We start from the raw sequence: 22,679 nt of genomic DNA on the forward strand, positions 1-22,679 counted from the left end.
GAGGCCATGGGCCGGCCACTCAGGGAGCAGAGGAGCAGAGGGCTTGGCCCATGGTGGAGTCCCCCAGGCAGAGGCTTCTCTGGCCTCCAATGCCTCCCCCCCCCCCCAACCTTACCCGGAAGACTTCTGCGTGGTCCAAGCGGGAGACGAGCACCAAACTCTTTGGGGCGAAGAGCTGGGCTGGCTGGATGAGGGCGGCCACCTCCCCCTCCTCCTCCTCGTTCCTAAGGTGGTTCTGCAGCTGGCAGGAGAGAAAGGGGTCAGGCAGTCCGGCTGGCTGAGGGCAGCCGCCTGCACGAGGCTGGTGCCACTGCCCATCACGCTTTGTGGGGCTCGTCCTCGGAGGCAGGGAAGCCCTGCGAGTGCCGCCAAGACCCAGGGAAGCCCCCCTCTTACCTGGCTGCTCTCAACCGCCTCCCAGAAGGTGAAGCAGGCACAGTAATGCCGCTCCGAGTTGATGTCGGTCAGGACAGCAATGAAGAAGGTCGGGGGGTTTCTCTCACTGAAGAGCTGCCACCCGCTTGGCTGGCAAAACTGCAAGAGCAAAGGCAAAGAGGCAGCTGAGCAGGCAGGGGGGGGGGCTCAGGATGCCCCGTCCCTGCGGGAGCCCCAGACCCCTGGTCCCCAACCAAGCAGAGCCCCACGGCCGCCTCCTGGAGCCAAGAGGCAGAGGAGAAGCCTTTGTTCACCTTCAGAGGCAGGATGCAAACTCCGTGGCCCCTAGCCAGAGGTTCTCCATTTCCCGTACAGGCCTTGCAGAGGGCGGGGCAGGGGTGTCCCCTAAACACAGTACTTACTCACAAGGAAGCTCCCGAAGCAACTCTGAAAAAGGCTCTGAGGGGTTTGCCCACAGACAGGCAAGCCCAGGTTCCCAGGAGGACTTGGGAGTGGTGGCTCCACCCCAGAAAGCTCTTTCTGTCTGCTGGCCTCCTGGGCGAGGCCAACGTCAGGCGTCCTCAGCTGGCTGTGACACCCGGCCCCACCCTCTGGGGCACACTGCAGGTGCAATAGGCACCAGCCCACACCTGCCCATCCCCTTCCAAGCCTGGCCCAAGATGGCAAACCCACCCCACCCACCGTGCTGCCTCCAGCAACCCGTCCCTCCTCCCTGTCTTCCCTCCATCAGGGCAGCAACAGTAATAAACAGTACCCAGCAGAGTATTGTGGAAGGCAAACCGTCCCAGGCCCCTCGGCACAGAGCGTTCAGGGCTGGAGATGCAGCCACAAAGGCTCCCTGAGTTCAGCCAAGCCGCAGAGAGTGTTTCCCGTGTCCCTCTTGCCAACGACCACACCCAGCAGGGAGGGGCAACCAGAGAAAGGAAGGGCTTGAGGCGAACAGCCTTGGGATGGAAGACTGGCAAACGTGGAAGAGCACCGTAGGTTGTGTGGCCTACAAGCTGGCATCCGAGGAATAAGACTCAGGAAGAGCTGCCCTAATTCAGCAGCTGGAATAGAATCCTTATGATCTCAACTGCCACTAAAATGCAAACATTGTGGACACAAATACAGTGGTAGCTCGGGTTACAAACTTAATTCGTAACCCGAAACCGTCGCCTTGCCACCAGCATGTGATTTCTGTTCTCATCCTGGGGCAAAGTTCGCAACCCGAGGTACTACTTCCGGGTTAGCGGAGTTTGTAACCCGAAGTGTTTGTGACCCGAAGTGTTTGTAACCCGAGGTACCACTGTACAGAGAGCTGCTACATGTCACGGGTGGTGGAGAAAAGTGTGAAAGCCTTCTGTTTGTGTTTAAAGTACAGAAAATGTTGTTGGTAAGGAAGAGAAGGAATAATCCACAAAGAGGCCTAACCAAATCCCGCTGGCAAGACAATGGTGGTGACAAAGAGCTCCCTGCTCTGAAAGTGAAGTGATAATGCTGCTCTGAATGAGGTGATAATGGGTTTTTTGGTCTGTTATGGTTAGCACAAAGCCAAAAGGTGTGGAGAAAGCCTGCCTGTCTCCGCTTCTGTTCCCTCATATATGTGAATCAACTGGAGCAAGCAAAGATTTCAGCTTAAAGGAAGAGGGGAGCTTAATCTCCTTCTGATCTGTAACCTTTCCGCAACCACTCAGTCCTAACATCGCTTCCCATCTCCTTAATTTTCAAAACTTTATTTCAAAACTCAGTTCTAACATTTCAAACTATTAGCTTGAACTGCAAGAGACTAAATATAAAGATGCAGTAAGGGGCTGACGTCAACCATTTATGAAATGTCCCTCCGTTTTCTGCACCCTGGAGGAGGTGGCTTGAAATCTGCCAGCAAAAGTGGTGTCCCCAGGCAGGGATGGCCACCAGCTTGGACAGCTTTAAAGGAGGATTAGGAGGAGAGGGCTACCAATGGCTACTCGCCTCAATGGCTATGCTGTGCCCTCCAGTCAGAGGAAGAAATGCTTCTGAACACCAGTTGCTAGAAACTGCAGGGGAGGAGAGTGCTCTTGGGCTCAGGTCCAGGCCTACCTGCCGTCACAGGTGACACCAGGTGTGGGTCAGGAACTGATGTGGCTACAAAGGCTTAAGGTCTGCTGGAGCCCAGTGCACTCCCACTGCCAGTCACCCAATGGGCAGAGGGAACTGCAGTATGATTTGCATTGAAACTGTGGCTAAAACAGAGCTTTGCCCTTCCAGTTCAAGACAGAACACTTTCTGCTCCAGAAGCAAAGCAAGCCCCCTGCCCCAGCCCCAGCCCCCTTCCTCCAGGAGCACCAAGCAGTTTGCATTAAAAACAGGGGGAAGCTGTCTTCCAAGGTGGTTTCAAGCCACATGGCAATCATTTGATGTCATAATCATTTGATTGACAAGCAGGTGGGCTAGCCCATGGGGGTGAGGACAGATAAGACTTGGGCCTGCCACTCTTTGGTTTTGTGACACGATGAGAAGAACATTTCGCAAAGCTGGACCAAAAAAGAGGCTCAGTGGGGGCTCAGGGCTGGTATTAGGCAGGAGGAGGAGGAGGAGGAGGAGGAGGAGGAGCGGGGCTTTCAAGAGCCTGGCCTAGCGACAGGCTTCGTCTGTACAGCTCCAAGGACGGACACTGATGGGCTTCAGCTCTCCTCATCTCCAGCCAGCATGGCCAGTGGTCAGGCACAAAGGAAGCTGCATGCAGCCTAAGGTATTTCCACTCCTCCCTTATCCATTTCTAATCTTGATCCCTTTGGAGAACATTTAAAGAGGTGCAATGGTCAATTAAACCTTCAGGTAGGACTAGATATGTGAGAAGCAGAAACAACAGCTAGGTTATAAACTGAAAATGGTTGATGTAAGAAGATATGCAGCATAACTAGGAACAACTAGGAAACCATGGAGGGATGGGATGGGAAGTTTTGAGATAAGAGATACTGTACTTTTCCGTGTATAAGTCTAGGTTTTTTATTGAAATATTATGTTTAAATTTGGGGGTCGTCTTATACATAGGTCATGCCTATGGGGGACGTGTGATTGTTTGATGGCACAAGCCGGAGATGGTCTGGAGCGTGTTACTGGTGTCTGACGCAAGGGTTGGTGTTGACTGGATGTCGCTGCAGCAATTGGGCGGGCAATAGGCTGCTTCTGCCGGCGAGGGGACAGACGTTAGGAGGGGTCTGCAGCCGCCCTCAGCCCCCCTACTCACCAGTTCAATGCCCTGGGGGAAAGGGTTGTCCTCCCAGTCCTTCTCTGGAAAGCGCTGCAGGATCTGCCCCTGGCCATCTCCACTCCCTGCAAACGAGGAGGCAAACAAGAAGCTTCAGACATGAGCAGGACCAGAGCAAGCAAGAAGCTGTTGAGTCCAAGAGGCGGCTTCTGCCCCAAGAGCCAGAGAGCACAGCAGACACAGCTCTGACCAAAAGGTTGTTCCTGGCCTCTCCCTTCTTCACTCCTGGTGCAACCACCCTCAACATGAAAGAAGACAAGGAAGGAGGAAGACAAGGCCCACACTCCTGCAGTGGAAATGATGGACAAGAACCCCAAATTCCACCACTGATGCTGCCTCCCCTTACTCTTAAGTAGGCAGACCATAAAAAGCCTGTAAACTCAGCCAGGAGTCTGGATCAGCAGAAGGCAGCTCAGGAGCCCCTCTGCCTGGGTGGGAGCCAGGCCCTGACCTCACCTGGCTCCCCCGAGTACGGCAAGGCTGGTGAGACAAGACCTCGGGCAGAGCTTCCCAAACTTTCCATGTTGGTGACACACTTTTTAGACATCATTTCATGACACAGCAATTCAGTTTTACTATCAAACCAGAGGTTAAACTAACCCTTTTTCAGGCCCAGGAGGAGCGCCGGGAGCGTTCGCACAACACACCTACACACTGCAGCCGGCACACTAACGTGTCACACGACACACAGCTTGTAAAGCTCTGCCCTAGGGAAAACACTGCCACCCCCAAAGACAGATTCAATTGCTTGCCACACAGACTTCCTCCACAGAGGTGGAAAAAGGGACACCTGGGTAAAGTTCAAAAAACACAGGCAAATCACCATGAATACTGCATTTGTCTCTCTGGACTCAGCTTTACAGCTGCAAATAAAATGGTTTAAGTGTGTTGTAAAGTGCAATAAACAAATGTGACACTAGACAGTGACGGTGAGCTATGGCTAATTCAATATACTTTTCAAAACATTATTTAAAAAAGCATTTTCACAGTTTTTTATATGTGTGTACATTCCACCTCTGTCACCCTCAAACCTTTCTACTGCTCACTCCCGCTCTCTAGATTTCCATAATTTAGAAACGCCAGCTTCTTCATTATGTTATACAGTGGTACCTCGCAAGACGAATGCCTCGCAAGACAAAAAACCCGCAAGACGAAAGGGTTTTTGGTTTTTTGAGTTGCTTCGCAAGACGATTTTCCCTATGGGCTTGCTTTGCAAGACGTAAACGTCTTGCAAGTTTGTTTCCTTTTTCTTAACACCGTTAATACAGTTGCGACTTGACTTCGAGGAGCAACTCATAGCACACGGTGTGGTAGCCTTTTCTGAGGTTTTTGAAGACTTTGGTGATTTTTGAAGCTTTTCCAAAACTTTCCCAAAACCGTGCTTCGCAAGACGAAAAAAATCGCAAGACGACAAAACTCGCGGAATGAATTCATTTCGTCTTGTGAGGCACCACTGTACTAGAATGACTTGAGAACACTACAGACATGTGTTGTAAAAACTACCCCAGCCTCCTCAATACCCAAACCTATTTCCCATTTCTGCCCCTTTCGGATCCTGCCTTTCCCGGTTCTCAGGCTGTTGCCACCCAGGCAACCTTTAAAGAAACAGTTGTCTTCATGCTCCACAGTGCCAGTTCCTTGGAATATGATCCCTCTTTAATTAGCTGCTTTCGCTCTCAAACCGGCCCTTTGATATTCAAATGCTGGCCTTGCTTTCCATGCTTCAGCCCTCCCAACAGCTCATCACTAACCCGCACCAACTGGGACATCTCTGGCAGAAGGCAGTGCAGGGGGAGGGGCACGGCTGGAGGGTCTTGCACAAGTCACAACTCAGAGGAAGCACTTGTGATGCGGCACATCCCACCAGCTGTGGCACTCAAGGCCCAGATTTTGTCAGGGAAACTTGCCCCTCTAATTACACACCAGGCTCAGGGACAGGAACCTGCACAGCAGCAAATCCAGCTGCGTTCTCAAATATCCACTGAAGATAACTTAAGTTTTTGTTGCTTGGGTTTGGGGTGCCAAAGCCAAGGGCTGCCTGCTGCCAAGGCCAGCAATAGATGGGCAGCTGGGCTTGGGACCTGCAGGGTGTCTCCCTCTGCAGGACTATTTTGGGCCCTCCTCTTCCCACCAGCCGCCCACAGCTCTATTTCAAGGACTAGGCAAGCCAAGAGATGCTACTTATAGGCTCTCCTGGTCCAAAGGGGAAAGACACCGCAAGCAGGAATAAACAGAGACCTCTGCCACCACTGGCTGGCGAGGACTCACAGCCTGGAGGCTCCCGGTCCCCAGTGTGGTCCTGTGTTCCTGCTGGGCAGAATCAGGCCTGGCAACCATGGCCAGCAATGCCTACTTGAAGAAAAGGCTGCATTAAACTGTGCTCAGAGTGCGTTGTGCTCAAATTCCAGAAGAGGCAGCCCAGATCTGTGGCAGCAAACATACCAGGTTGTTTGTTTTTGTTTTGTTTTGTTTTGTTTTGCTTTATTAAATTTCTATACCCCCCTTCATCACAGGGCAGTGACACAAAAATACATGCCCTAGCAACAAACACAAACAATGCCCCCCCCCCCAGTTTGAGGTATTAGGGACCTGAGCCGCCTAAGGCTTTATAGGTCAAAAACAGCACTAATTGGCAGCCAGTGCAGCCAGGCCAGGGTCCATGTCAAAGGCTCAAACCATCTTGTCCAGTGAGCAACCTGGTCACCAAATTCTGAACCAGTTGAAGTTTCCAAACTGTATTCAGACACAGCGGCATGTATAACACGTTGCATTAATCTGGCCTAAAGGTTACCAGAGCGTAGACAAAAGTCCAGCTAACCCTGTCCAGATAGGGGTGCAGCTGGTCCACCAGCCAAAGGGAACAGAAGGATCCCCAAGCAACATAGCCGCTCCTTCAGAGGGAGCGTAACCCCATCAAGAGCAGGCAACCTCCCATCCAACTGGTCCAGGGAACCATCTACTAGCAGTGCCTCCATCGGATGTGGACTGAGCTGCCGTTCGGTGGCTCTCATCCAGTCCGTTCCCAAGGCAAGACAATGGTCCAGCACTTCCACTGCCACGTCGGCAGTTGTAAAGGAGAAGCCAAGCTATGTTTACTGCTGACAACATACTCTAAAACTCCAGGTGACCCCACTCAGCGGTTTCATGTAGATGTTAAGCAGCACAGGAGATAAAATCGAATCATGGGGAACCCCCCATTGAAGGCTCCATGGGGCTAAAGAACATTCCCCAAGCAAGACCTTCAAGTAGGACTGGAACCACCATAAAGCAGTGCCACCCACCCCTAACTCGGACAACTGCTCCAGAAGGAGATCATGATCAATGGACTCAAAAGCCACCGAGAGACACATTCCCCCCATCTCTCTCCCAGCAGAGCTCATCACACAGGGTCAGCCAAGCAGCTTCTGTGCCAGACCCCCAACTGAAAAGGATCTGCAACCACCTGCTCAAGAACTTGCCCAAGAAGGGGAGATTAGCAACTGGCAGGTAAATACTTTGATTTTCCAAATCCAGGGAGGGATTCTTGAGAAGTGGTTTCACCACTGCCTTCTTCAAGCAAGCAGGGACCACCCCCTCTCACAAGGAGGCATCAATGACCTCCCCAGCCCAACCAGCTGCCCCCTCCCTGCTAGTTTATATTGCCAAGAGGGGCAAGGGGTCGCCCTGACTGATCCAAGCAGCTAAGGAGACCCACGGAAATTGATGCTAGTAACAGAAACCGAATTTCAATAGGTTTACTATAAAAAGAACTAGCACGCAATACATCCTACAGTGCCTTAAAGAGCAGCTTGGTGCGGAAAGAGCCGACTTTCATTAGGCAGCTGGCATTCTTCATGAACAATGATGTCACAACAAGCTGACTGGAAAGCCAGTAAAATGTCAAATGTGGCTCAGCTAAGGCAAGTGTAAAGTGATGTACACTGGAGCAAAATAATGCCAACCTCACATATTCTGATGGAGGCTGAGCTGACAAAATAAAAGGTGGGGGTTTTGGTGGATAACTCAATGAATGGGATAGGAAGGTGTTTTTCTAGCTCTCATCATATGAGAACCCAGCGGGGCCACCCAATGAACGTGGCGAGATGCAGGGCAAGGAAAAAGGAAGGATTTCTTTACAGGCCTCAACTATGGACTTGGTTACCACAAGATGCAGCAATGACCACCAACTTGGATGGCTTTCCAAGGGGTGAACCAATTCATGTGTCTGGATCAGGCCACCAAAGGCTTCCAATCGTGATGGCTCTGCATTTCTTCCAGCACCAGTGGCAGAAAGGAGGCCTCTGAACCCAGTCGCTGGGGGCTGTGAGCAGAAAAGCGCACTGTTTGCACTCAGGTCCTGCTTGGGGCTTCCAGAGTCTTGGCCACTGTGAGAACTGGAGGTTGGGCTGGGTGGGCCTTTGGTTTGAGCCATCAGCCAGGCTTTGCCCCTGCAGCAGAAAGGCCGAGGCACCAAGGGGGCCTTGGAGGCTCAATGGATGTGTTGCCAGGAGCAACTGGCCTGGCCGACCCCAACCTGGCCCATGGAGGAGTGGGCCAGATCCAGTTCTCAGCCACTTGGCACACAGCACAGTTGTTGTTCTTCTTCATCTCCCATAGGCAGGCTATTATTTTGAAGGTCTGTTCCATCGCTCAGCAAGGAGGGAACAGGGTGCGCATTGTCTCCGCTGCTGACACTGGTTGCGCTGGTTAGGAGGGGCCCTGAAATGCTCTTACTGCCAGGCCATTAGGCCTCAGATGTGCATTTGCATACTGGGATGTAGGGCTGGGCAGGGAAAGAGAGGAATTGTGCCTGAGGTTTCACTGGAGGCACCTCCTCCAGAAGCCCAGCGGAGAGGAAACAACACGCTCTCGCCCGCCAGCCTTTTTGGGGAAGCCCTCCCTCCGCAGGGCCAGGATGTGGACTGTCCCGCATAGCTGTCTGTTGTGCTTAAAGGAAATTTATTGGGAAGGATAATAGCAATAAAATATTACTATCATTATGACTATTATTAATTACAGTAGAACCTCTACTTACAACCGCCTCCACTCGCAGATATTCCGAGTTGTGACCCTGGCAAACCCAGAAGTAACTGACAGGTTTGCCGCCGTTCGCACATGCGCAGAAGCGGGCAACTGCCACCCACGCCTGCGCACAAGGGCGCCTCTCCCAGCAACCCGTTTCGCCATAAGGACGGGCCTCCAGAACGGATTGTGGTCGTGAGTAGAGGTTCCACTGTACTTGTACGCTGCCCATCTGACGGGGTTGCCCCTGCCATGCTGGGTGACTTCCAACAGAATATAAAACATGATACATCAGACATTAAGAGTCCCAATACAGATGTCTACAGAAGGTAGTATAATTGCTTATCTTTTGACATCTGGTGGGAGGGCGTTCCACAGGGCGGGTGCCACCACCGAGAAGGCCCTTTGCCTAGTTCCCTGTAACCTCACTTCTCACAATGAGGGAACCGCCAGAAGACCCTCACAGCTGGACCTCAGTGTCCAGGCTGAATGATGGGGTGGAGGTGCTCCTTCAAACATACAGGGCCAAAGCCATTTAGAGAGTTAAAGGTCAGCAGCAACACTTTGAATTGTGCTCAGAAACGTACTGGGAGCCAATGTAGGTCTTTTAGGGCCAGTGTTATTATGGTCCAGGTGGCCACTCCCAGTCACTAGCCTGGGAGCTGCATTCTGGATTAATGGCAGTTACCAAGTCACCTTCAAAGGATTCTACCTTTCTATTATTTGATGTTAAAGCATTAATTTGTATTTACTTACTTATAAAAATAAGGTAATACTGCAAAACTCAACAACGAATCTTTTCCATAAACACTTTCACACACAAACACAAAACATATGAAACTACAAGCACATTATAAGCTTAATATACATATACATATGGATGCTTGAGTTGAGATTCCTGCATTGCAGGGGGCTGGACTAGATGACCCTCAGGGCCCCTTCCATCTCTACGATTCTGTGATTCTACATACATATGCCAATCACTTCAAACAGATCACTTTGCGCACACAGGAATCATAGAATCATAGAGTTGGAAGAGACCACAAGGGCCATCGAGTCCAACCCCCTGCCAAGCAGGAAACACCATCAGAGCACTCCTGACATATGGTTGTCAAGCCTCTGCTTAAAGACCTCCAAAGAAGGAGACTCCACCACACTCCTTGGCAGCAAATTCCACTGTCGAACAGCTCTTACTGTCAGGAAGTTCTTCCTAATGTTGAGGTGGAATCTTCTTTCTTGTAGTTTGGATCCATTGCTCCATGTCCGCTTCTCTGGAGCAGCAGAAAACAACCTTTCTCCCTCCTCTATATGACATCCTTTTATATATTTGAACATGGCTATCATATCCCCCCTTAACCTCCTCTTCTCCAGGCTAAACATGCCCAGCTCCCTTAGCCATTCCTCATAAGGCATCGTTTCCAGGCCTTTGACCATTTTGGTTGCCCTCCTCTGTCTTACACAAAGTATGACACTTATTGGGTTATTTATTGTTCATTTGATTTCCTACCCATCCTTCATTTATTATTAGAGTGGAACCTCAAACGTTCGAAAACCGAGGATCAAAGGGCTGTCAGCAAGTTCAATGGGGGAAATTGAGAAGCGCGCCTTGGAAGCCATTCGACTTCTGAGGAATGTTCGAAAACGGAAGCATTCACACCTGGGTTTTCAGCATTCGGCTTCCAAAACATTCGACAGCCAAGATGTCCAAAAACCGAGGTTTACTGTATTTATCATCATCCTTCATCATCCTCATCCTCACCATTTATATATCACCCTAAACCCAGAGGTCTCAGGGTGGTTCACAGAACAAAATCAAAATATAAAACCACAAGATATATAACCAAAAGAAAAAGAACCACCCCAGCCCCAACCCAATATTACAGGGATACTATCACTAAATTAAAAACAACTCAACCAGCTTCTCCACTTAGCCCAGCACTGCCTGCCCCAGAAGTGGGACCCTACTAAGAGTTCCCAGGCCTCCCCAGTTTGCCCTGACTAAGCCACACCCCCCTGCCCTACAACTGTCACTCCTGATCAGCTGATGGCAGCGCCTGCAAAGCCCCAGGCACAAAGCTTTGCAAGCCCTGGGACAAAGGGAAGTTCATGGAGGAAAAAATCTGACCATCCACATAGCAAAAGACAGGTTGTCAAGCGATTGACAGGTAGTGGATGGGGGAGACAAGGATCCAGCCCACCAGCCAGATCCAGTTCACTACTCCTGGCCCAATGACTGGTAGCCTCTTCAGGGTTTCAGGCAGGGAACATCCCTAGATCTACCTGGAGATGCCGTTCCAGGTTGAACTTGGGACCTTCTGCAGAGAATCATAGAGTTGCAAGGGACCCCCGAGGGTCATCCAGTCCAACCCCCTGCAGTGCTAAAGCATCCATGACAGATGGCCATCCAACCTCTGTTTAAAATCCTCCAAGGAAGGAGAGTCCACCATCTCCCAAGGGAGAACCATTCCACTGTCCAACAGCTCTGACAGTCAGAAAGTTCTTCCTGGTGTTTAGCTGGAATCTCCTTTCTTGTAACTTGGTGAATCCATCAGAGCAGGAGATGCTTCATTTTCCACGTGACAGCCCTTTAGATATTTGAATATCATATTCCACGATTCTATGATTGGGCATTTTTCGAGAATTGTGTCTGGGAGGTTGTGCAGAAGTGACACAGATTTCCTGTTCTTTCCACCACCTGGGCATGTTCCTCATACTGGATCAGGCTGGCTGCCAGGGCCAGGAGGAGGGTAGGTGGGAATTCTCAGCTGAATAAAGCTCACATCATTGGCTGGGTCTACTGCCAAAGCAGCTGCCACAAACAGCGCCCCCCCCCCCATATATTGTCCATGTCACTTTGCCAAAGGCTGATAAGGGCTCGGTGCCACAAGCCCCGGCAGGAAAGCATGCTGTGATCTGAGCACAAGCCTCCCCTCTCTGGCACACTCTTCCCACAGGAGTGAAGCATGCCCCAAAAGTGCTAGGTTCAAATGTTTCTCCCCAGCCATTTCGAAAATGAGCCCATTTTTTTTCTACAGTCTTATTCTTGTGGGTTTTTGCTTTAATATCCTGTTCTGTGTTATTTATATGTTCAGTTTCTGTATTCTGCTAGTGTATTTTCTGAATGCAAAACATTTTCTAAAATGAAGATAGCAGATCTTGGTGCCAGATGTTTTATGGTGGCAGATGATTGACAGGTGGGTGTGGTTTGCCAAAAAGGGTCAGAACTTCTTGCAGGGCCTGGGCACTGGTGCAACTCAGCTTCCTCCCTGAAGACACACATGCAAAAGGCTGCAACGTCCATGGAGAAATCCCACCAGCCAAACAGCTTCAGCGAAGGCTGAGCAGAGCTCTCAGCCCAGGAAGGGGGAGACTCAAGAGGGAACCCAACAGTACTCATAAGCCACCATGACAAGAGAGCTGGTCGCAAAATGCTCTGAAGCACACGGCCTGCTTCAGTCTCTCTGGGTGCTGGAAATCTAAACAGGCCCTGACACAAACAGAGGCTGAAATGACACCAACCGCCTCCACTCACAGCTACCAAGGAGGCCAGATGATGCAGAGCAAGCCACAGGCTCTGCCAATCCAGTGTAGGCAAGGAGCCCATTTCTCTCCATCTGCCCAACCGAGGACAGCTTTGAGAGAGGAAATGTGGCTCACGCAGCTCCCACCATCCTGACAGCCTCCTACCACTGGCTCAACAGCACAGGGGAGGTGAAAGGCAACACAAGAAGCTGCCTTATGCCAAGTCAGACCACTGGTCCATCTAGCTCAGTAGTGTCTACACTGACTGGCAGCAGCTCTTTGGGATTTCAGACAAGCATTATCTTCCAGTCCTGCTCTGAGATGCTGGAGATTGAACCTGGGACGTTCTGCAAGCCAAGCAGATGCTCTGCCCCTGAGCTGCAGCCCTTCCTCACCTTAGCATGACCCTCTTGGTGCAGGACCAACACAAAACACACAAGGAGTGGCCCTGATTTCACAGTTCATAGGCTGACTAACACCAAGGCCGCATCTAAGCAACACATCTAGCATAGCATTGTGTGAATGAGCCACACAGAGTGTCAGGCCCCCTCCTTCCCTCATGTGCCTCCTGCGTCTTGCTAACCACGGTCTGTTGTATCATCCAGCCTGATAAACTGTGGTTAACATTAACTATGGTTAGTTTAACGAGGCATGGCCAAACTTGGCCCTCCAGCTGTTTTGGGACTACAATTCCCATCATCCCTGACCACTGGTCTTGTTAGCTAGGGCTGATGGGACCTCGGACCTTGGCATTCTTGACCCCCGGATTGTCTGACCATGTGAACTGAAACAATGGTTCTGCAGTTCCCCTTGAGGCATCCTTGCCTGGAGACAGGAGCTCGTAGCCTAAAGTAAGTCTATGGTAAGTCTAGGAATTTGGTTACTAATCTATATACCAGGGGTGGCCAACTCCCAAGAGACTGCAATCTACTAAGAGTTAAAAACTGGTAGTGATCTACCCCCTTTTTGGGGGTTCAGGTCAAAGTTTTAGGAAGAAGGAAAGCCCTATTTTGGGGGGGTGCAGGGCTAAAATGTTGAGCTTTTTTTTTTAGGGGAGCCAAAGTTGTTGAGCTTTTTTGGGGGCAGCCAGCAATCCATCCACTGGTGATCTACCTGTTGGACGTGCCTGCTATATACTATGCAACCCAGTTACCTCCCTCCTTTGAGTTACTCTTCTCTTATTTATTCTCTTGTAAGACACAGCACACACACAATCTTTAAATAAGTGACTTAAGGACCAGGCAACATAGCAGACACCCATCATGTGGGCTAGCAGTCAACTTTCCCACTGGCCCAGCCCAACAAGACAACAACAAGAATCCACTGGCAGCATATGAGTCAATCTGGCTTACCTGACCCAACAAGCACTCTCACCCCCTCACAAATGCAACAAACCCCATTGCAGACAACCACAAACAACCTGCCCCCCAATACCACTCACTACCAAGGAAATGTAATAAACCAAAAGAGAACCTCCCCAGTTGATACTGACACAAAACCCCACAAGGACACTATGCTTGGCAGGGGGTTGGACTCGATGGCCCTTGTGGTCTCTTCCAACTCTATGATTCTATGATTCTATGATTCAAAAGAATATAAGCCTCCCCACCTCCTCCTCTCCCCCACTTCTTCTCCAACCTTATGTGTACCCAACAATAAAGTCTTACAACAAATGAAACCGATTTGTAAGACAGACTGTACAACCTGAAAAAAAGAGACAAGGCATGTAGTTTTGTAAACCAAGAAAATCTTTAATAAAAATAATTTTTAAAGAAACACAAACTTTGCCACTGGTCCTTCTGCCAGCTCAAGATGCAACTGACCCTGGAGCCCTCCATCCCAGCAGCACCCGCCCTCCCCAGCTGTGATCTTCGGGCCCCCAAGTGATGCAGCTGGGCTGAACTGCTGCAACTCTCCAAGATGCTAAACAGATCAGAGGGGGAGCCCTTGCCAGAGAAAGCGCTGGAGACTTGGGCCTTCCAGGCTCTCCGAAGCTCACGTAACACAATAGAAACAAGGAACAACCCTGCAGCTGGAGACCACGAACTGCTTTCCTTCCACCCCCACAGCATCCTTTCAGGTCTCACAGAGCCTGCAGGATCCGCTTTCTAAGCAGAGTATAGAGCAGGGCCCTGTATATATGGCCCTCCAGGCCTCTCCATCTGGCCCTCAGGGCTGTCCACAAGTCATACTCCCTCCCACAAGCTCCACCCTCCTGGAGTGATTTTGCCGGGCGGGAAAAGGTCTAACTCTCCTTGCCTGGAAAGAGATTGGAGATACACACGGTGTGTTCGCCTGTGTGGAAACCTCCACCTTTGGCATGGCCCGAATGCAACCTCCTGTTCCAAGGTCAGGGTCACACATCCACTGCTCTGCTCCCTTCTGGCCCCACCCACGGCAGCACTCAGAAGATGGCCCATAATAGCACGCAGACTTTGTGAACCTAAAAAGGGCTCCCCGTCCCTTTCTCTCATGTGCACATTACTCTGAAGACCCTTGTCAAAATCACTGTGCAAGTGAGGAAGTGGGCCACAGTTTCACCTCTTCAAACTTCCCTGAATGCAGACACGGGGAAGGGGTATTCTGTTGGCACACAGGTTTGACAGGAAGCTCACCACAACATCCTCCTAAAGTGCCGGCCTTCACCTCATGGATCCCCCTTACTGTGACATGGGAGCCTCCCTTATACCAAGGGAGGCTACTGGTCCAAAGAGACTGACTGGCAGGAAGTAAGCCTTTCCCAGCCTGAGCCTGCACCCGGGGCCTTTTGCATGCAGCACAAGTGCTCTCCACTAAGATCCTCCCCTTCACTGGGGTAGTGCAGATATTTTCTAGTATTTTTCTCCAAGAGCAGATGCACAGGCAGAGGGAGAAAGAATAAAACCAGGCACCTGAGGTCAAGAGAGCGTCCTGCGTTGCCGGTTGAGGTTAAAGGCGGGCACCAAGTCTGAAAAAGTTGACAACTAATTCCTGAACCTGTAACCAAACCCCTTTTTGCATCCAGACCTTCCAAAATGCAGCACTTGAGATCCCAAGTGAGTCACAATTACCGCAGCCCAGGGAGGTACGAAATGTTGCTTCTATATAAGGAAAAAACTGATGCGCCAAGCCTGCCTCAAAAACCATTCAGCTTCCTGATCGTCCTGCTCCCCGCAAGACGGCAAGGCAGCGCCAGGCAAGCGGCACAGGAAGACTGACACCAGCTCAGCCCCCAGCTGCTCTTGAGGCAGGTCTGCCCCCTCCAGCAGAGGAATGAGGGGCCCCCAGAGCAGCACCACTCCTGGGGCTGCAGGTCGACCAGGAAGCACAAGAGAAAACAAGGTCCTGACAAGTTTAGGCTCCACAGACTGAAAGCAGCTTGGGGGGGGGGGTGCAGCAGAGGGACTCCATAGGTAACCTAAGCCCAGTGGCAGAGCAGAAGGTCCTGGTTCAATCCCTGACAGCAGCTCCAAGCAGGCTGGGAAAGAAAGAAAACCACGAGCCTGGAAGCCTGGAGAGCCACTGCTGCCAGTCAGTGCAGCAAATACTGAGCTGGATGGACCAGTGGTTTCGTATAAGGCTGCCTCCTAAGCTCAGCCCAAGACAGAGGCCTCCAGGAGGAAGGAGCTGCCCACTGCTCATTGCTGGCTTTCTGCAGCAAATCACTGAGGAGGAGCTGGTGGTGGGGATGATGCAGGAGCAGTGTTGAAAATTCCCCAACTGCGACCACAGGGAGATTGTGTTGCGACCACAAGGAGCAACCAGGTTGCTGATGCAGATGAGCCAGGATCAGGGCCAGAGGCAGCCAGGACTTCCGAGTTGTCATCTACTTCATGACCCAATCCTGTTCTGTCTACACTTTTGTGTGTGTGTGTTACTCAGATGGCAAACCAACCATCAGAGCAAGAGTACAGCTATCACAAAATAACACTGGACATAGTAGCCGCCTGCAATGTGAGCGGCTGCTTCTTTACACACTAGCAGAGGGCCTAGCATGAAAAGCAACCATTACACCAGTGGCTGCAAAAATAGAAGGATCAAGATCAGAATTGCTGTGTTTGGATTATATATGAGATTATGCGCAGGATTTAGGAATAATTATCTCTGAACGATCAGAACATGGGAAGTCACCCAATTTGTTTAATTTGGGATGTATAATTGGCTTTATAAATTATACTATGATTTGGCATGATTTGATATTGTAATAATGTGGCCCATATGTGAGTGTTATTAATGAAAAAATAATAAAAATTATATTTAAAAAGAAAAAAAGAAAAGCAACCTTAACCCAGACAAGAGCATTCCAAAGAAGAGGCTCTGCCAGCTGTAAGCCTCAGGACTCAGAGGGAGACAGGCCACCTTCCCAATCCAAGATCACCTGCCCCCCCATCTCCAGCTAACCCCCCTAATTCCCCCCCTAATCTGGATTGGATTCCTGTTTCTCACCCATGCCCCACCTCCCACAGCTCCCAGATCATTCAGGGTTTCCACTACACCTCAGGAACATACAATACGATACGGTATCTTTATTGTCATTGCCCCATACAGAACAATGAAATTGAAAAATCTACATAAGACATTCAAAAACCCCTAAAAACTCTGAAACCCCATTTTATAATACAGTACAATATGCTATAGAGACTCCTTATACTGTGTTTAGAACCAGAATTGCATTTGGGTAGAAACTGTTTCTCAGGCAGCTAGTCCTGGTCTTTATAACCCTATACCTTCTTCCCGAAGGTAGAAGCTGAAAGAGATCGTTTCCGGGGTGCGCACTATCCTGCGCTATCTCTGCAGCTTTCTTATGGCACCTGACACCAATCAGCAAGTGCAGAACGAGGTGGAAATGTGCAGCATCCCATAAGCAAATGACCATCACCACCTTCTGGGATCTGCCCTCCAAGAACAGCTGAAGCCCCTCAACACAGCGCCTCCTGGACCCATCCTTGCAAGACATCCCAGCAAGGTATCTATGGTGAACAAGGCCATATACAAGCCAGACTAGCAGGAGCATCAGAGGAGCTGACTTGCACCTCTGAAGAGATGGAGCCAGAGGACTCTTGATGCCCAGGGAAAGGGGGCACAGAGGTCCAGGGTCAGGGAGGCTAACCTGGCCTCTCTTTACCAAAGGGCCAACTGCACGAGCACTGAGAAGCAGCATAGTCCACTGGGAAAGTATTCCTGATAATACAACCCAAAATAACACTGGCCTTGTGTATTATCATAGAATAGTAGAGTTGGAAGGGAGCCTAAGGGTCATCTAGTCCAACCCCTGCAATGCAAGAATCTCAGCTAAAGCATCCATGACAGAAGGCCATCCATAGAATCGTAGAGTCAGCAGGACACACAAGAATTGGCAGAAATCAGGACACTAGGAGGAGGGAAGCCCAGGCCATCTCCTGACTGTGTGGCGCAGGAAGAATTGCCCATAAAGGCTGCTTGTGATTCAGGCCATGGAGGCTGCAGCAGGCAGAGAGCACCAGCCTCAGCCCATCATACTTCACTGGCCTGTGGTCCACCGGCTTATGAAAGCCATTTTGGAATGTTTAAGTGCTTCCGCCAAGGGTCTGCTGGCAACCCCACACGGGATCCACATCATCCCGGAACTTGGGAAATGTCGCACTTCATGGGAACCACTGATCAGCACCAGATCTCAGACTAACTCTCTGCGGAGCCCTCCAGACCCGTCTCTGCCTGCTGCAAGCCGATCCTTCTGCTCCGCTTTTCCAGAACACCCAGGCCAGGCACCTGGCCAGACGGCCACTCCCCTGCCCTTCCCCATGGACACACCCTGGGCTTATGAGCCATGGCCAGTCCCTCCGCTCTGAATGGCCAGCAAGCTCTTGCTGCGGAATGGGCAACTGGCTGCACATCTGGCGACCAAGCGGGTTCCAGAGAGCTGAGGCTCCCAGGCAGTCAGGCTACCGTGGTCTCTAGCCCTGTAAGGAACACACAGGCAGGACATTTTTCTCCAAATGCTCATATTGAACACATTTGACTAAGAAACTCCCACACAGTGCAGGCCAAACCTCAACCACAAGGCAGCTCTTCCAAAGAGAGACGTGGCTGCTTTGGCACAGCTCCATTCAATGCACAAAAGCCCGCTCTGAGTCAGAGCAACACTGAGGCCTCCCCCCACCCCACCCCTTGGAAGTCTCCTGCCCCCGGGGGAAGCTTCCCTGTGCCCCTTTGCCTGGTGCAGAACAGCCACACATCCAGGCATCTGCACAAGAGGTGGCCTGGTGCCCAGTGCTCCGGCCCCTGGGGCAAGTGGGGGGCTGCCAATTCATTGGGGCGGGGAGCAAGCTCTGTCTGCCAGGGCCCCATCAAGAAGTTGCTTGATTAGCCAACAAGGAGGGGGGGGGGAACCTTGAAGTGTGCATCCTCTATCAACACCTTCAGCCTCGATCTAGTTCAGGGGTCAGCAAGATCCCTCCATGGGCAGGATCATAAGTGCATGCACTGCGACTTCCAGCACCACAGAAGCGAGTCCCCACACCACACTGTGCCAGTTTAGCGCAGTGCGTGAGCAGGCAACTCAGTTCGGGGGCAGCTTGTGGGCCGGTCAAACAACCTCTGCAGGCCGCTTCCGGCCCATGGGCCTTAGGTTGCTGACCCCTGATCTAGTTGCTATCAGAAACAGTTGCCATCTCAAAGGCTGCCCTGCCCCACGAAATAAAGCCCTCCTACGTACCAGGCTGTGGATTACAAGCATAATGTGATGTGATGCGAAGTGTACTTGGAAAAAGCTGCAGGAGTCGAAACTGCCAGAGCTGGCAAGCTCCTGGATGCTACAGTAAAGGGCAGGGTGGGCAAGGAGGAAGAACCCAAGGGACAGGAGGCAGGTGGATTCCAGGAGCTACTCTTGTTCTTTTCCCTCAGACCAGGAAAGTGGGGGAGTTTGGAGAAATGCCGCGGGAACATTATGGGCAGAGAACAGAACATGCTGCAGAAAGCAATGTGGTGGAAGAGGGGAGCAGAATTCAGGAATGAAGGGGTGGCTATGGGCAGGAATAATGCCAGCAAGCCCACCACCCCGCGAGGGAGACAGCCTGGGCGGAAGACTTGGCCTGGCGCTCCATAGGCTGGTTTCCCCAAAGCCTCTGGCTAAGGCAGCCTTTCCTGAATTATTCCACAGGTGAGGAGCCAAAGGGCTGCTAATTCCTTGAGGGAGGCTCACACCACCAAACACAGGCAAAGGGCATGAGGCCTCTACAGCAAAAGGCTCACTGATGTCAGACCTTCATAAAATGCCAACTACAAGAGTCATTTACATATTTTAAAAGGGTGGCATCAGGGCAGTTATGAATAAACAAGTACAGTTTTGTAAAAAAAAACAAAAACCCTAATAATTTTATTTAAATTATATACTTCCAATGATATTAAGCGTCTCTAAAAATAACTAGTTTTAAAATTAAATCTGAACACGAGCATGTACGGTAAATGTCTACAATCACAGAACTGTAGAGTTGGATGGGATCCCAAGGGTCATCTAGCCCAACCCCTTGCTGTGCAGGAATCTCAGCTAAAGCACCCATGACAGGTGGCCACCCAACTTCTGCTTAAAAACCTTCAAGGAAGAGGAGTCCCCCACCTCCCAAGGGAGACCATTCCACTGCCAAACAGCTCCTACTGTCCCAGTTCTTTCTGGAGTTCACTTGAAATTGGCTTTCTTGTAACTTGAATCCATTGGTTTTGGTCCTCCCCTCCAGAACATTCAAAAACAAGCTTGTTCCACCTTCCATATTTAGATATTTGAAAATGGCTATCGTATCTCCTCTCACGTCTCCCCTTTTCCAGGCTAAACATACCCAACTCCATCAACTGTTCCTCCGAAGGCGGCTTCCAGACCCTCCACTGCACATTCCAGATTGTCAATATGCTTCTCAAATTGTGGTGCCCAGAACTGGACACAGTAGTACTCCAGGTGTGGTGTGACTAAGGCAGAATAGAGTGCTACTATTACTTCCCTTGATCTGGACACTAGACTTCTGTTGATGCAGCCTAGAATTGTTTTAGCTTTTTTTCGCTGCTGCATCACCCTGTTGACTCGTGTTAAGCTGGTGGTCCACTAAGATCCCTAGGTCCTTTTCACACATACTACTGGCAAGCCACGTGTCCCCCATGTTATATTTGTGCAGTTGGTTCTTCCTGTCTAAGTACAGCAGCCTACTGAAATTCAAGTTTTCCAATCTGTTACGGTCCTCGTGAATCCTGATTCTGTCTTCTGCCCCTCCCAGTTTGGTGTCATCTGCAAATATGAGCATCACCTCAATTCCTTCATCCAAAACCTTTACAATCACTGGGATAGAAAAGTTAGGAGGCAAATGGCTTCTGGGACCTGGTTTATGGGCACCAAAACAGAATCTGTGGGGGTCAGCAACACTTTTTATTTATTATTTTGATAAGCATGAATTAATATGCAATTCACATAAGTGACACATTGTTAATATCACATTTATAGCAGAAATTGTTAATACATGCTTAACGGTGTTGAAAAATATTGACACCATACTTCCCGTTTTCTAAACACTCTACTATTTATTTTAAAACTCCATAACATATAGTCTATCCTGAACATATACTTCGAGCCTTCAAAGCACATACATTTCAGTAATCCTTGAGTGTCAACCAGGTGCAAAAAATGGCGCCCGGACTTTTGGAGGTGCTCGCAAATGGAGAACCTTTAGATGCAAAATGCACCTGGAGCCCTGGTAATTTCGAACCCTGCTTAGCACAACAGGTCCAGGAAAGAAACCTTTGGCACCCAACTTTTTCCAGGATGATGAGGAATCATTAGTGACCACCCTTTGGCTTTGGGCAGGCAACCAGCTACAAACAGTTACTTCGTCCAGCCCAGATTTTACCAGCTTCGCCACAAGAATATCATGGGGGACTTTGTCAAAAGCCTTACTGAAATCGAGATACACTACACCCACAGCATTTCCCTGATCCACCAAGCTTGCAACTCCATCAAAAAATAATGAGACTGGTTTGGCATAACTGGTTTTTTGAGAACCCCATGCTGAGGAATCACAGCATCCTTTTCTAGGTGCTCACAGACCATCTTTATAATAATCTGTTCCAGAAACTTTCCTAATATCATTGTCAAGCTCACCAGTCAGTAGTTACCTGGATCTTCTATTTTCCCCTTTTTGAAGATAAGGACAACATTTGCCTGCCTCCAGTCTAACATTTGCCTGCCTCCAGTTGCCAAGAATTCTCAAAGATTATAGACCAGGGGTCAGCAACCTTTTTCAGCCGTGGGCCGGTCCACCATCCCTCAGACCATGTGGTGGGCCGGACTATATGGCGGGGGGGGGGGGGACGGACGAATTCCTATACCCCACAAATAACCCAGAAATGCATTTTAAATAAAAGCACACATTCTACTCATGTAAAAACACCAGGCAGGCCCCACAAATAACCCAGAGGTGCATTTTAAATAAAAGGGCACATTCTACTCATGTAAAAACATGCTGATTCCCAGACTGTCCGCAGGCCAGATTGAGAAGGCAATTGGGCCACATCCGGCCCGCGGGCCTTAGGTTGCCTACCCCTGTTACAGACAGAGGCTCTAAGATTACATCCACAAGATCACATCTACTCTAGGGCTGGGCTATATCTGGTTTTCAATATCATGATATATTGCCAGCTAAACATTGTAATATCTCAATATATCATGATGTCTGAAATAAGGCTAGAGCTTATAATAATCTGGGGAAATATCAGGGGCGGATCTAAATTTGATGTGTATAATTAAATGAAAATTTACTCAGTGATAGCATGCTTAACTAAACCATTAAAGTTTTCTGGGGAATATATTGCTGTTCTGTTTAGGGCTTTATATACCCATAGCAACACCTTGAACGTGGCCCCGTAACTAATTGGGAACTGGTGTAGATCAGTGTTAGAAAGCCAGGTATACAATTTAGGTGCCACATGGCGCCTCAAAACTGGGTTACTGGTGGCCATCCAACCTCTTCTTAAAAACCTCCAAGGAAGGAGAGTCCACCATCTACCAAGGGAATCCTTTCCACTGTCGAATAGCTCCTACTGTCAGAAAGTTCTTCCTGTTGTTTAGTCAGAATCTCCTTTTTTGTTACTTGAAGCCATTCACTTTGATCCTGCCACCTCCAGAGCAGGAGAAAATATGCTGCCTCCATCTTCCATGTGACGCCCCACCAGATACTGGAAGGTGGCTACCCTGTCTCCTCTCAGTCTCCTCTTTTCCATACCCAGCTCCCTCAGCCATTCCTCGTAAGGGAGGGATCGGCCATACTGTCAGGGTCAAGGAGCCCCATCATCAAGGTGCAGCCACTGAACAGTAGGCCCCCTTCCAGGTGGGACCCAGAGATGGGCTTCCTCCTGATCTCACAGAGAAGGCAGACCCCCAATTGTTCCCAAACCTCAGCCGCACAATTCTATAAAAGTAACGGCCAATGTGTTGAATTGTGACTAAAAGCAGATCAGCAAACCCTTGAACTGTCCGTCTCTTACAAATGAATCCATTTCCATGGAATCTGTTTATCTAAGTAAAAAAAAATGG

General features: G+C 50.0%; 1 protein-coding gene across 11 annotated transcripts in view; it reads right to left on the reverse strand.

The window, feature by feature from the left end:
- Positions 1 to 22,679, reverse strand: part of SBF1 (SET binding factor 1) — a 41,754-nt gene that overhangs the window by 17,169 nt on the left and 1,906 nt on the right. For 7 of the 11 annotated variants that reach the window (XM_028745425.2, XM_077935483.1, XM_028745419.2 and 4 more), the window contains exons 2-4: positions 3,608 to 3,693; positions 397 to 534; positions 116 to 241 (exon numbers count right to left, since the gene is read on the reverse strand). In XM_028745425.2, the coding sequence (XP_028601258.2) occupies positions 116 to 241; positions 397 to 534; positions 3,608 to 3,693 (350 nt within the window). The remainder of the gene's footprint in view (positions 1 to 115; positions 242 to 396; positions 535 to 3,607; positions 3,694 to 22,679) is intronic. The other 4 variants (XM_028745427.2, XM_028745426.2, XM_028745420.2 and 1 more) reach the window with 1 other exon arrangement.

This window comes from Podarcis muralis, chromosome 10, assembly GCF_964188315.1.
Source record: "Podarcis muralis chromosome 10, rPodMur119.hap1.1, whole genome shotgun sequence".
NCBI classification, from domain to species: Eukaryota; Metazoa; Chordata; class Lepidosauria; order Squamata; family Lacertidae; genus Podarcis; species Podarcis muralis.